A 14,214-nucleotide genomic window follows, 5' to 3' on the forward strand; every position below is an offset into this window, starting at 1 on the left:
TGCTAGTGCTGGGAGACTGTGAACTCATTTTCTGGAGAATAATTTGGCACTAGGTGTCACTGTGTGTGTGTGTGTGTGTGTGTGTGTTTGGTAAAAGATACATAACATAAAATTTGGGGCGCCTAGGTGGCTCAGTGGGTTAAAGCCTCTGCCTTTAGCTCGGGTCATGAGGGTCCTGGGATCCAGCCAGGCGTAGGACTCTGCTCAGCAGGGAGCCTGCTTCCCTTCCTCTCTCTCTCTGCCATCTGTGATCTCTGTCTGTCAAATAAACAAATAAAACCTTAAAAAAAGAAAAAAAAAGATACATAACATAAAATTTGCCGTTTTAGCCATTTTTTAAGTGTACAGTTCAGTGGCATTAAGTACGTTCACGTGGTTGTGCAACTATCACCAGCATCCGTCTCCAGAACTTTTTCACCTTCCCATACTGAAACTCCGTACCTGTTAAACGTTTAACACCAACCCATCCTCCCCACCCACCTGCCTTTCTCTCTAGCCTCTGAGAACCACCATTCTACTTCCTATTTTTGTGAATCTGACAACTCTAGGTACCTCATCTGAGTAGAATCACACTTTGTCTTTTTGTGACTGGCTTATTTCATTTAGCATGATATCCTCAAAGTTTATCTACCTTGTAGCATGTGTCAGAATTTCCTTCCTTTTAAAGGTTGAGTAATATTCCATTCTAAGTATATACGACCTTTCCTTTACCTACTCATCTATTGATGGGCACTGGGTTGCTTCCTCCCTTTGGTTATTATGAATAGGCTACTAAGAACACAGGAGTGTAAATACCCATTCAAGCTTCTCTTTTCAGTATTTTTTTGGTGTATGCCCAGAAATGGAACTGCCCCATATTGTTCTCCACAGTGGCCACAGCATTTTGCCCTCACATCAACAGCATGGAAGAATTTCAGCTTCCTAACTAAGAGATGTGAAAGATTGTCTCAATATGGTTTTGATTTGTATTAGTGATGTTGAGCAAATTTTCATGTTTATTGGTCATTTGTATACCTTCAGAGGGGAAATGTTTATACAAGTCCTTTGTTTATTTTTTAATCAGATTTTTTGGTCATTGAATTGTAGGAGTTCTTTATATATTAATGATATTAACCCTTCATCAGATATATGATTTCTCCCATTCCATGGGTTGACTTTTTACTTTTTTTTTTTTAAAGATTTCATTTATTTATTCGAGAGAGAGCACAAGCAGGGTGAAGGGGCAGAGGGAGAGGGAGAAGCAGGCTCCCTGCTGAGCAGGAAGCTTAATGCAGGACTCCATCCCAGGATCCCAGAGTCATGACTGGAGTGGAAGGCAGCTGCTTAACTGACTGAGCCACCCAGGCATCCCATTTTTTTTACTTTGTTGATAGAATCCTTTCATTCATGAATATTTTAAGTTTTGTTGTAGTCCCATTCATCTGTTTTTTGTTGTTGTTGTTGACTGTGCTTAGGGAATCATATTTTTTAAAAAATCATTGCCAAATCCAATATTATGAAGCTTTTGCCTTATGTTTTATGCTGACAATCTTACACTTTCATGAACTCTTACATTTAGATGTTTGATCTATTTTGAGTTAATTTTTTTATGGTATAAAGTAAGGATCCCCAGCGTCATTCTTTGCATGTGGTTATCCAGTGTTCCCAGTACTATTGTTGAAAAGCCTCTTCTTTTCCCATTGAATGATCTCTACATACTTGCTGTAAATCATACGTCCATTTACACAAAGGTTTATTTTGGGGGTCTCTATTTCGTTGGTTTCTAGGTCTTTGTTTATGCCAATACCACTCTGTTTTGATTACTATAGCTTTGTAGTAAGTTTCATTATTTATCTAAATTACATAGATCTTATTTAAATTATGTAAAATTATTTCAGTTACTTAAAACTTAAATTTAAGTGGCCATATGTGTCTAGTACTTTCTGTATGAGACTTCTTAAGCTGCAACAAGAAGATAGGATATTTCAAGCCTGAAGTTTGACTATCTGTATTTCCCTCTTTCCCATTCCATCTAAACTCTAGCATTCACATTCACTCTCTGCTGTTCACACTAGGGATAGTGAACATAATTAGCTAAATGTAAATTTCCATTGAATGAGGCAAAGGAAATGAACTCGTGGAGGGAATTGGTGGGGAAAATATGTCCAGACTCTTCTGTGTTCTTTAGAGTACTTGATGCTTCCTTTTGGGGGAAAATGGTTACCCTTTTTTCCAAAGACAAACGGATTTTGTACTCAATAAATCTCAAACCAAGAGGTGTGAATGCAGGAGAATTGTGACAAGTCCGAACTCTAATCATATCTAACACTTATTCATACAGTACTCCATAATTCACAGACATTATCTCCACTTATCTTCAGCCCTATTTAGTGGATGAGAAAATTGAGGTTTAGGAAGGTTGAATACATCCCAGACCTAATCAGTGGCACACCTAGCCTTTGAAAGCAGGTCTTCTAAACAACTTCAGAGTCGGCTTTTGTGAAAGATGAAAGTGAATTCACTCACTCAACCTACGTTTACTTAGCATCTACTGTGCATCAACACCGTTGTACGCTCTGAGGATCAATCGTATACTCCCAACCGTCCAAACCAGCAAGATCTCGCCAGTCCCATTGGCTAGTGCGATAGATAAAGGTCTCAGGTTTGCATGCTCTTCACCTCTCTTAAGTGACCCTCCTTCCTATTCTTCTTCTTCACCCCCCCCCCCCCAAATTATTTTCACTGCAGCACCGGGCTGCAGCACCACTCTTCACAGCGCTGATTGTGTTTCCAAGTGGCAAGTTTCAGTCCTGCCTGACTTTCCCCTTTTACCCCGTTAAGCTCCAACGGGGCAGGGACTTTCTCTTCTGTTCATCCCCGTATCCCCATCCGTTTCAGAGTGCTTGGCACATAATGTTGCCAGGGAATATTTGTTCACCAACTGGGTGTCAAGACACGAACATTTCTTCGGAAGTTACGGTCCCCACGTCTGGCGCAGCCAGCTAGACGGCGTCCCGGGGATTCCCACCACCACGCCCCGCCTCTGTCCCTGGAAAGAGTGAAAGGAGCCCAGCCTGGCTCCGCCCCCGCCGCTGACGCAGGCTCACGTGACGCGCGCCAGCGCGCGCTGTTTCCGGAAGTCGCCGCCGTGGTCTTCCCCGCTGCTGCCTCCGCTGCTCTTGCGGTCCCCGCGGAACTTTGCGAGTAGAACGGCTGAGGCGGGCCCGGGCGGGGCCGGGGTTCAGGCCACTCTGCAGAATGGAGATAATCAGGAGCAGTGCGTGTCCTCCGTGCACCTCATCGAGTCCCCACGGCTCCCCTCGCCCGGCTTGCTAGGCCCAGACCAGGGCCGGTTTGCTTGGCGGGGCCTGGATTGAAGCAGCCCCTCAGGGGTTGCTTCCCCTTAAGTCTGTGAGCTTTTGGGAGCCCAGTCCCTCTCTGTCCCGTGCACCCCTAAGGGCCTTGCCCTCCTGCCCGGGCATCCCCCACGGGCGTGTGCCTCTGTGGCCCGAGCACCCCCCGGGGCTTGTCCTGGGCCCTTGACCCCTTCCAACCTTGCACCGGTCTGGGACTTGATACTCTCCGTCTTGTTTATCCCTCTAGGACCTGTCCTCCTCCAGCCCGAGGTCTCAGGATCTCCCCAGCCCTTCTTTCCTTTCCCGTTAGGACCTCTTGGGCAGAAAGCCAGGCCACCGTTTCTGAGCTGCTTCTCGGTTTCTTCACAGATTTTAAGAGTAATCTTCACAAAGTGTACCAGGCCATAGAGGAGGCCGACTTCTTCGCCATCGATGGGGAGTTTTCAGGTATCCCTCGCTTGCAAGCTGGGGGCTAGTAGTGCATAGCTAAGGCTTCTGACTCCCTGCCCTCCCGCCTGCTGGCCCCTAGTCCCTGTTTGTGGCCTTGGGCGTTGTAGGAGTCTACGTTTCCTCTTACACGTTTCAAGGGCGTGGAGGAGGTGCGGTGGGTTTGTGATCGTTCGAGCTCTGAGAGGTTACAGATTGAGATCACGGTTTTGGTGCTGCTTGAAACTGTGACATGCACGTGGTAGGGTTAAGGTCAGACTTTTTTTTTGTGTTTGCTAAAATGTGCATAACATAAAATTTGCTATCTTAACCCTCTTGAAGTCGTTTTTGTAGTTCAGTGGCATTAAGCACATTCACATCGTCTTCCATCCATCTCCAGTACTTTTTCATTTTCCTGGAACTGAAGCTCTGTACCAGCAGTAACTCTCCATTTTTCCATTCCCGCTGCCTCTGGCAGCTGTTATTTCTGTCTCTGTGAGTTTGACTGTGCTAGGCACTTCATATAAGTGGAATCATGGACTGTTTTTCCCTTGTGATTGACTTTAGGGTCAGGCTTTTGCAGGTAAATGAAGGCATTTCTTTATGCATTAGGGGAAGTGGTCATTGCCTACCTCAGCATGGGTCTGTATGTGTGTGTAAAACTTCCCGTCAGCACTTAATGATTGCAAAGCTTTTTTTCCCTTTGGATAGAAAACTAATTTCTGAGTTGTTGAAGTCAGTATGAACAATTGGTGTAGATAGCCTCTTTTGCTACCTGATTTTATGTGTTTAAAAAACTTGAGTCCTTTTTGAAGGAATCCATGCTTGGGTCGATATGCTAGTTACCTTTAAGCAGGAGGTTTCTAGCTGGAGTCAGTTCCCTGAGAAGCTCAGTTTTCAGCAGAAGTAATTTTGGTCTTTGACCTTGAAGATTCTTTGTCGTGTAAATATTACTCCAAACTGTCGATCAAGATTGGTACTCTAACAATAATATACTTCAGGATTCCAAACAATAATATACTTCAGGGTTCCTAAATTGTCTGATTATGCATTCATCCTTTTGAAGGCGGCAAAACTTACTTGATGATAGAGATTGCTTTCTTAAATCATTATTATGGTTTGAAACCTGTTTGAGACACTAACACTGCCTATTATCAAATTAAAGCATTCATATCTCTAAATTCATTATTACAGTGTGTTTAGCTTGGTGGCCAGTGAAATTAATTCTCATTTTGAAAAAGTGAAGTAGGGAGCACTTCCAATTAATGTTAATTCATAAGAATATGAAATTAGGCGCTATTGAATAGTTGACTGATGTTTTTACATGAGTGTTAAAAAAATGTTCATTTTTAAAAATTAGGAATCAGTGATGGACCTTCAGTAACTGCATTGACAAATGGTTTTGACACTCCGGAAGAAAGGTATCAGAAGCTTAAAAAGGTAAGTGGATGTGCTCCAATATCTACCCCCCCCCCACATTGGTCTTCCTTATGTTGAATTATAAAGAAACGTTATCATTAAACTTGCACGTTAGCTTCTCTGCCCCTGTTGTGAAATGATATTTTAGTGATGTTAGAAATAACAGCAAAAATAATTGTTTGCTGGAAAACATTTTGGGGAAGGTTTAGTATTTTCAGTGTTAATTTGATTTGTAGGGAATACAGTGTGGTTATTTTAATCATTTGGAAATAGGCCTAATATGCTCTGGTTGGTGGATAGGTGCTTAATTGGGAAAAGTATTAAGAAATGTAAGTAAATTAATAATACTTCTGATACGTAATTTGTAATCTTGTAATTGGAAGTATTCTGCTAAAAGTCAGATTGAGTAGTTAGAAAGCCCGTCTGACTGAGAGTACTTTTGCTCACGTTGCATTTACAAGACTGATTTGACAGGTGTTTTGTTTCCCTTTTCCAGCATTCCATGGACTTTTTGCTGTTTCAATTTGGCCTTTGCACGTTTAAGTATGATCACACAGACTCAAAGTAGGTTGTTATAATAAGCGGTGGGTTTGTTTTTTTTCCTGTTGTAATGTAACCCACTAAGTCTCCTTTTTGTCTTCTTTCCCGCAGGTATATAACAAAGTCATTCAACTTCTACGTGTTCCCAAAACCCTTCAATAGATCCTCGCCAGATGTCAAGTTTGTTTGTCAGGTTGGTAGCATAATTGATTTTCTTCTGTTACGAAGTACTGATCGGGCAGTGAGGAAATGTGGAATCAGAATTTTTTTTTTTTTTTAATTTATTTGACAGACCGAGATCACAAGTAGGCAGAGAGGCAGGCAGAGAGAGAGGGGGGAGGCAGGCTCCCTGCAGAGCAGAGAGCCTGATGCCGATGCCAGGCTCGATCCCAGGATCCTGGGATCATGACCCGAGCTGAAGGCAGAGGCTGTAACCCACTGAGGCACCCAGGCACCTCCAGAATTCTTTTTAAAATTTGGTTCTGCCTTAGACTTTGGGTTTTTAGCAAACCATTTCCCCTCTCCGACTTTCAGTTTTCGGGTGGCAAATTAATGACACTGCTCTTTTCTTCTTTCTTTTAGAATCAGGGGTAAGAGCAAGAGACAGGCAGACAGAAACCAGAACCCAAGGTTTATTATTAAGCAAAGCTGATTTTGGGAACATGGCCTCGTAACGTGTTTCTGTTTGGGATTTTTTAATATCTTACCCTTATTTGAATCTACAGATCAGGTCCTTCAGGCTTCCTCCCATCCTATTCTCCTTGTTCTCATCTCCCAGAGTAGAGCTCTCTTTTCTAGAGGAACAGAGTATGTGTACATCCTGTTCAAAAAGAGAGAACCCAGAAGGGGCTAAAGTCATACGCTCCTTTCTGTTTCCCTCATTCCCCAGTGAAGAAAGAGAGCCCATAGTTTCCTCCTGAGGAGGAGAGGGCATGCTTTATGAATCAAGGTAAGGATTCAGGGAGGTTGGCCTTTAGAGTTGTAGTCCATTTGGTAGACCTCAGTAAGTATCAATTTCTTCTTTCTGTTTTCTTAGTAATCTGTTATAAAGGATAAGGAGGATGTGAGTGAGTGGCATAGTGTGTGCATATGTGATTAGAGACAAGGGATGATCTTTTTTCCCTTATAATCTTGTGTCTTCACTTCTCTCAGCAAAGTTAGTTCATTTGAGTCTTGCCATCCTACTCTCTGCTTGTAAGTAGGAATGCGGTTAAGAAAGCCTGGAGTGGGGGGCGCCTGGGTGGCTCAGTGGGTGAAAGCCTCTGCCTTCAGCTCGGGTCATGATCTCGGGGTCCTGGGATCGAGCCCCGCATCGGGCTCTCAGCTCAGCAGGGAGCCTGCTTCCCCCCTCTCTCTCTGCCTGCTTCTCTGCCTACTTGTGATCTCTATCTGTCAAATAAATAAAATCTAAAAAAAAAAAAAAAAAAACCTGGAGTGTAAGCTTCTGAGTGACTGAGCCATGCTAAATTCTTTCTGTAATAAGGCACGTGAAATCATGCGTTAATCCTATGCCTGGGGCTGTAGAAGAAAGGTGAAGGTAATTTTGGTTTTGTAACCTGGTTTCTTAAATAAGCAAGCAAGCCTTTATTCTGCATTCATTTAATAGCCTTTTATCAGTTATCTTAGTCGGGGATACTAATTAAACAGTATTTGTAGATTCTTACTGAGGAAAAAAGTGGGCTCCGTTTGGCAATTTGTGTGGATAAAGTTTTCCAGTAATTCCAGGAGAAGACAGAAATGTAAGTGGGTCCCATGACATTACCTGGGCGTCAGTTGGGTAGAAGCAGACATTGGCAATGAGACACCTTAGGAATGATGCTTTGTTCTAAATACCAACACAAACGAGTGCGGATGCTCCAGATGCGCACTGGATCAGAAGAACTCTGGGTCGTACGAAGCTATTCTGTGGCCACAATCGGAATATTTAATGCAATTCTAGTTGCCACCACTCCTTACAAAACACAAAAAAAAGATGTGATAGATTTGAACAGGCCAGAGACTCATGTCTAAAATGGACAATGCGGGGGCACCTGGGTAGCTCCGTCGGGAAAAGGTCCTACTCTTGACTTCAGCTCAGGTCATGATCTCAGGATCATGAGATCGAGCCCCAAGTCAGGCTCCACACTCAGCATGGAGTCTGCTTGTCCTTCTCCCTCTGCTTTCTCCCAACCCCCCGCTTGCATACATGTGTATGCACGTGCTCTCTCTCAAAGAAGAAGAAGAAATAAAAAAATAAAATCTTAAAAAAATGAAATAAAATGGACAGTGATAAATGTTACAATTTTTTTAGTCTGGAAAAGCAAAGTCACAGAAAAGGTTTAGACTTAATATGTAAATTTGTGAATTATATGGATAAGGTAAATGATACTATCTTTGAATTTTTGTTTTGTTTTGTTCTCCTTCCAAGGTGATTCCTGTTTTGTTCAAAATTCTGGCACTGTTGGGACATCTGGGTGGTCAGTAGGTTAAGCGTGTGCCTTCTGCTCAGGTCATGATCCCAGGGTCCTGGGATCAAGTCGCACATTGAGCTCCTTGCTCAGCAGGGAGCCTGCTTCTCCCTCTCCCTCTGCCTGCCGCTCCCTCTTCTTGTGCACACGGGCTTTCTCTCTGACAAATAAATAAATAAATTCTTAAAAAAAAATAAAATTCTAGGACTGCAGCAGACTTGCATCTTGCACAGAAGTTACCTTCTGAAGTCAAAGAGTGGGGCAAAAATCATGTCTAGGCAAAAATCACCTTGGAAATCTCTTATCATCCTTAAAACAGGTAGGGTTGGGGAGTATAGCAACGCGATAGGCTCTTTGAAAAGTAAGTGTCTGTACACAGAGTAGATTTGCTCACACTCTAGGCAGGATATGGAAGAACGGCACACCAAGAACCACATACACTCCCAGGGAATGTACGTATCCAGTGGGATGGGAGGCATTTACATTACTTAAAATTTTTTTTTGAGTACAGTTGATAAATAATATTACTTTAGTTTCAGGTGTACAACATAGTGATTCAACATCTATGTCCTGCTGTGCTCACAAGTGTAGCTACTACCTGTCACCATACAAGACTATGAAAATATTAATGATTGTGTTCCCTATGCTGTACCTTTGGTTCCTATGACTTCATCATTCCATGACTGGCAGCCTGTACACTTCCACTCCCTTCTCCACTTCCCTCTTTCCCCTCTAGCAACTACCAGTTTATTCTCTGTGTCTTAGGCATTTACACTGTTTTCATCTCTTTTTCTTCTCCTTTTTTCTTGGTGAGCATCAAATGTTGAGTTCATTGAAGATAATACATAAATGTGAAATATCAAAACATTGCTGCTGTTTGTAGAGTAAATGAGTTTTTTTTTTAATACCCTCTTCCCTGTGCTACGTCCTTCCGCATTTCACTCCTTTTTCCCCCTTTTTTTTAAAAAAGATATTTATTTAAGAGAGAGTGTGAGTGAGAGAGAGAGGGAGCACAAGCGGGGAGGAGGGACAGAGGGGGAGGGAGAACCACACTCCTTGCTGAGCAGGGAGCCCGACATGGGGCTCGATCCCAGGACCCTGAGATCATGACCTCAGCCAAAAGGCAGATGCTTAACCGATTGAGCCACTCAGGTGCCCCTCCTTTTTCCTAACTTTTATTGATTTGTATACATACACAGATTTCCTCCCCAATAAACCCATTGTAAGTTGAAAACATTGTAAGTCAAGACTGCTTTTGATACCCCTGACTTGCTAGACATCATAGAGTAGCCTACCCTATCTTTAGTATGCTCAGAACACTTAAATTAGCCTGCTCTTGGGCAAAATTGTCTACCATAAAGCCCATTTTGTAATGTTAAAGGTCTCATGTCGTTTATTAAAAACCATATTAGAGTGAAATACAGGGTGGTTGCTTGGCTGGCGTGCCTGGCTGGCTCTGTCTGGACCAGGCAATTCTTGATCTCGGGGTTGTGAGTTTGAGCCCCGTGATGGGTTAAAAATGACATCTTTTTTTTTTTTTAATTTTTAAAGATTTTTATTTATTTATTTGACAGAGAGAGATCACAAGTAGGCAGAGAGGCAGGCAGAGAGAGAGAGAGGAGGAAGGAGGCTCCCCACAGAGCAGAGAGCCCGACACGGGGCTCGATCCCAGGACTCTGAGACCACGACCCGAGCCGAAGGCAGAGGCTCCAAGCCACTGAGCCACCCAGGTGCCCCCAAAATGACATCTTTACAAAGAAAAATAGGAATGGTTTTATGGGTACAGAATGGTTGTAAGCACTTGTGTTTCCGTGGTTGAGCGGGACCTGCCACTGCCCGGAGTTAGGAGAGAATATGGTATGCTATAGATCATGAGCTCAGAAGAGACCCAAAATCAAAAATCGAAGTACAGTTTCTACTGAATGCTTATTGCTTTTGTACCACCCTGAAGTGGAAAAATCCTAAATTGAACCATTGTTAAGTTGGGGACCATCAGTATCCATCATCAGTATCCATAGGTCTATACATGTATACCTAACTTTACCTTTAAAAAAAAATATATATATATATATAGAATCTTGGTATTCATATTTTATGTAACGTGTATTTTCCACTCAACATGGTTTCTTCATGTTTCACAGTATGGATGTATGTACTTTAATTGGAATTTAGAAGCTTTCCAAAGGTTCCTTTTTTTTTGGAGGGAGAGAGAGAGAGAGAGAGAGAAGGAAGGGGAAAGGGCAGAGAGAGTGGGAGGGAGAATCCTAAGCAGCTTTTGTGCCTAGCATGGAGTCTGACATGGGGCTCAGTCTCATGACCTTTGATATCATGACCTGAACTGAAACAAAGAGTCAGGTGCTTAACCGACTGAGTCACCCAGTTGTCTCAAAGGTTCCCTATTTTAAATGGTGTTACAGTCAGTATTCATGTGAGGTGTATCTTGGTGTATATATAGGAATTTTTTTTTTTTAAGTAAGCTCTGTGTCCAATGCAGGACTTGAACTCAAGACCCTGAGATCAAGAGTTATATGCTCTCCTGACTGAGCCAGCCAGGTGCCACGTATATGTAGGAATATTTTTATGGGATTTAAAAGTTTTTTTTAAACGTTTTATTTATTTGACAGAGAGGGAGACAGTGAGAGAGGGAACACAAGTAGGGGGAATGGGAGAGGGAGAAGCAGGCCTCCCATTGAGTAGGGAGTGCAATGCAAGGCTCCATCCCAGGACCCTGTGATCATGACCTGAGCCAAAGGCAGATGCTTAACCCGCTGAGCCACCCCGGTGCCCTACAGGAATTTTTTTTTTTTTAAGATTTTTTTTTTTAAGATTTTATTTATTTATTTGACAGAGATCATAAGTAGGCAGAGAGGCAGGCAGAGAGAGAGAGAGGAAGCAGGCTCCCTGCTGAGCAGAGAGCCAGATGCGGGACTTGATTCCAGGACCCTGAGATCATGACCTGAGCCGAAGGCAGAGGCTTTAAGCCACTGAGCCACCCAGGCGCCCCTTTTTAAAAAGATTTTATTTATTTATTTATTTGACAGAGAGAGAGAGAGAAAGAGAGATCACAAGTAGACAGGCGGGGGGGGGGGCAGGGAGCAGGCTCCCCGCCAAGCAGAGACCCTGATGTGGGGCTCGATCGCAGGACCCCGAGACCATGACCTGAGCCGAAGGCAGAGGCTCAACCCACTGAGCCACCCAGGCGCCCCAATGGGTTTTTTACAGATTTCCTAGAAGGGAAATTGCTGACTCATCAGGCATATGCATTTGAAATTTTGATAGCTGCCTGAAATTGTTCTCCCAAATAGCTGTGCTCACTTTTTGAATCCTGAAAATGTTACATTTGGGACTAATAGAAGATAATGGATACTAAGCCCTAATAGATTTTGTAGGTTTAAGGATTTTTCTTTAAATTATAGTAAGAAATACATAACAAAATTCACCATTTTAAGTAGATTTTTAAAAGATTTTGTGAGAGAGAGAGAATGAGTAGCAGGGGGAGGAGCAGAGGGCTCAATCCCAGGACCCTGGGATCATGACCTGAGCCGAAGGCAGATGCTTAACCAACTGAGTCCCGTGGCTCCCTAAGGATAGTCTTTTTTTTTTTTTTTACATCCTGCCATGTTTTAAAAAGAATTTGTGTTTAAAAAAAAAAAAAAAAAGAATTTGTGTTGGCTAATAAAGCTAAAAGGGCATTTATCTTTTAGCACAACTCTAAAAAATGAGTAAAGGAAAAATGGAAAGAAAAGAAAAATGAAGATGTGCTTGGTATGGTATGATTAGAACACAGAATTTGTGCCAAAGAAGGTCTCCACTATTTTGTCTCTGTGTCTCCTAGCAGCTAGGACAGGGGAAACACACACACACACCTCTGTACACAGGTTCAGAACAAAGCAGGGTATCAGAACATGCCTCTTTCATTACTGTAAAGAAATCACTGATGTAGAAAAGCCTTGTCTTTGGCTACATGTCTCAAGGGAATACCGTTATAGTTGTCATGGGACTGGTACAACGTCCCTCATCTGGGCTGATGGTATCGTGTCAAAGTACAGTTCGGGAAAGGTACTTCCATGAGGAACCAGATCAAAATGACTCTGGTGTGTCATCCTCATATTCTGACTTAAAACAAGAAAAGAGTAGTTAACAGTCATATTTCCCGCTCTTCAGTCACATCGAGTCAAGACCTTTTTGATTTGCCATTTGTGTGTACCATGTATGGCAGTATTTTCTTTTCTTTTTTTTTCTTTTTTTTTTTTTTTTTTTAAGATTTTTACTTATTTATTTGACACAGAGAGAGAGAGCACAAGTAGGCAGAGAGGCAGACAGAGAAGGGGGGCGGAAACAGGCCCTCCACTAACCAGAGAGCCCGACGTGGGACTCGATCCCAGGACCCTGAGGTCATGACCTGAGCCGAAGGCAGAGGCTTAATCCACTGAGCCACCCAGGTGCCCCTATGGTAGTATTTTCTTAATGTTCACTTCAACGTCTATATTTCGGCTCACTCTGGGTTTGAGATATATTTGTGTAATCAGTCTTGTTCCTGGGAACTTTTCTGTATTTTTGATCTTGGATGTAAAGACCAGCCAGTGAAGATTTTAGGCTTTCACAATCACCCTTGGGGTGGATGTTGATGTGTTACAGCTTGCCCATGTGAGCTACTTTAAACTTGAACTGGTGGTGAGAGGCTGTCAGGACATTTTATTTCTTTTTATAGTTTCCTCCTCAGTGCACTGATCGGGAGTTTTCTACCTTTATGGGAGAAGATGTGTTTACCCATTAGAATTTTCTTAAATATGGTGAAACAAAGCGTATTTGTTTTATAAGCTCTACAGGAGAAGAGCCTAGATAGTTTAAGTGAATGGGTCATTTGCCAGCCTTGGAGTAGCAATCCTAATTTTCTGACCTTTGGCATGCCACTTCCTTGGCTGTCTGCCATGTTTCCGTGTGTGAGTTACCTCACTGCTTCTGTTCATGTATCTGCCACCAACATCACCAAAATGTGTGTTCTGTTCCCTCTTGTTTCAGAGTTCAAGCATTGACTTTCTAGCAAGCCAAGGATTTGATTTTAATAAAGTTTTCCGCAATGGTAAGATTATATATGGCTTATCCCTAGAGCTTGTAAATTTGGGTCTGGATGAGAATGATCTTTTTGGGCCTGCCCTCTGAGACAGAGTCTCAGAGTCTATGTGCAGCCTTAGAATTTTTAAAAAACTCTTTTATCGTGCCTTTTCAAATGTGTAGCCTTGTCGACCGTGAACTGAACGAGGAGAGTAGAGGCCACTACATTTCGCTCTAACGAGGCCTCACGAACTCCTGATCTTACTGAATGGACTTTATTCTCCCACTGGTGTGACTTCATGGCCGTAACAGGCCACCTGTGGGGAGCACTGCCCTGTTTTCTTCCAGTGAGACAGGCAGCAGAGTACTTTAAAAAGTAGCTGTATGCTAGTAGTGTTCTCATGAAAAGCTTCCTTTCTCGGGTTTCTCACGGGAGAAAGAAAGTCTGCGTAGACAGCAGGGTCATCACAGCTGACTGGGTTGTGTGACAGGTGGGCGGACCCCCCCCACCCCCCCACCCCCGAGGAAAGGGACTGCATCTCATTCATTTCAAATCCCCAGTGCAGAGTGCGAGCCCTCAGCTGGGTCAGGGAAATGACCCTAATATTCGTGAGGCAATATCCGGTGTTAAAGTCCCCACCAGAGAACTTTTCCTTCCTTTATTTCCTGAAAAATGTTTCAGAAAGCCTCTGGTTTTCCCCGCTGTTTTAAGCACCTGCTGCTCTAAGGTCAGTAACTACTTTTAATTATTCTCACAAATTGTATTCTTTCCCGCCATGAAGGCAGAATCATTGAGTGAGTTCAGAAGGGAGATTTTTCTCAACAAAAGTGCTAGAACATAGACTCAAAACATTCTCTTCCTCTCAGCAAGACTGTCTTTCGAGCCCTTTAGAAGCCATGCCGAGGTGTTTTTTAATTGTCTCAGTGGTACGGTGTCTTAGTTTTTATGGATGATTGTGATTTTTGGAAATACTGGAAAAAAAAGAATTTTG

At 42.9% G+C, this 14,214-nt stretch overlaps 1 protein-coding gene across 2 annotated transcripts in view; it reads left to right on the forward strand.

The window, feature by feature from the left end:
• Nucleotides 1-3,070: 3,070 nt before the first annotated feature.
• The window catches only part of PARN (poly(A)-specific ribonuclease), a 159,882-nt gene continuing 148,738 nt past the window's right edge, over nt 3,071-14,214 (forward strand). The window contains exons 1-6 of one of the 2 annotated variants that reach the window (XM_080829727.1): nt 3,071-3,256; nt 3,705-3,782; nt 5,122-5,201; nt 5,677-5,744; nt 5,832-5,913; nt 13,190-13,250. In XM_080829727.1, the coding sequence (XP_080685853.1) occupies nt 3,238-3,256; nt 3,705-3,782; nt 5,122-5,201; nt 5,677-5,744; nt 5,832-5,913; nt 13,190-13,250 (388 nt within the window). In that variant the 5' untranslated portion in view covers nt 3,071-3,237. Of the gene's footprint in view, nt 3,257-3,582; nt 3,783-5,121; nt 5,202-5,676; nt 5,745-5,831; nt 5,914-13,189; nt 13,251-14,214 lie in introns of both variants that reach the window. The other variant, XM_080829728.1, reaches the window with a different exon arrangement.

This window comes from Martes martes (assembly GCF_963455335.1).
Source record: "Martes martes genome assembly, chromosome: 18".
Lineage (NCBI taxonomy): Eukaryota > Metazoa > Chordata > Mammalia > Carnivora > Mustelidae > Martes > Martes martes.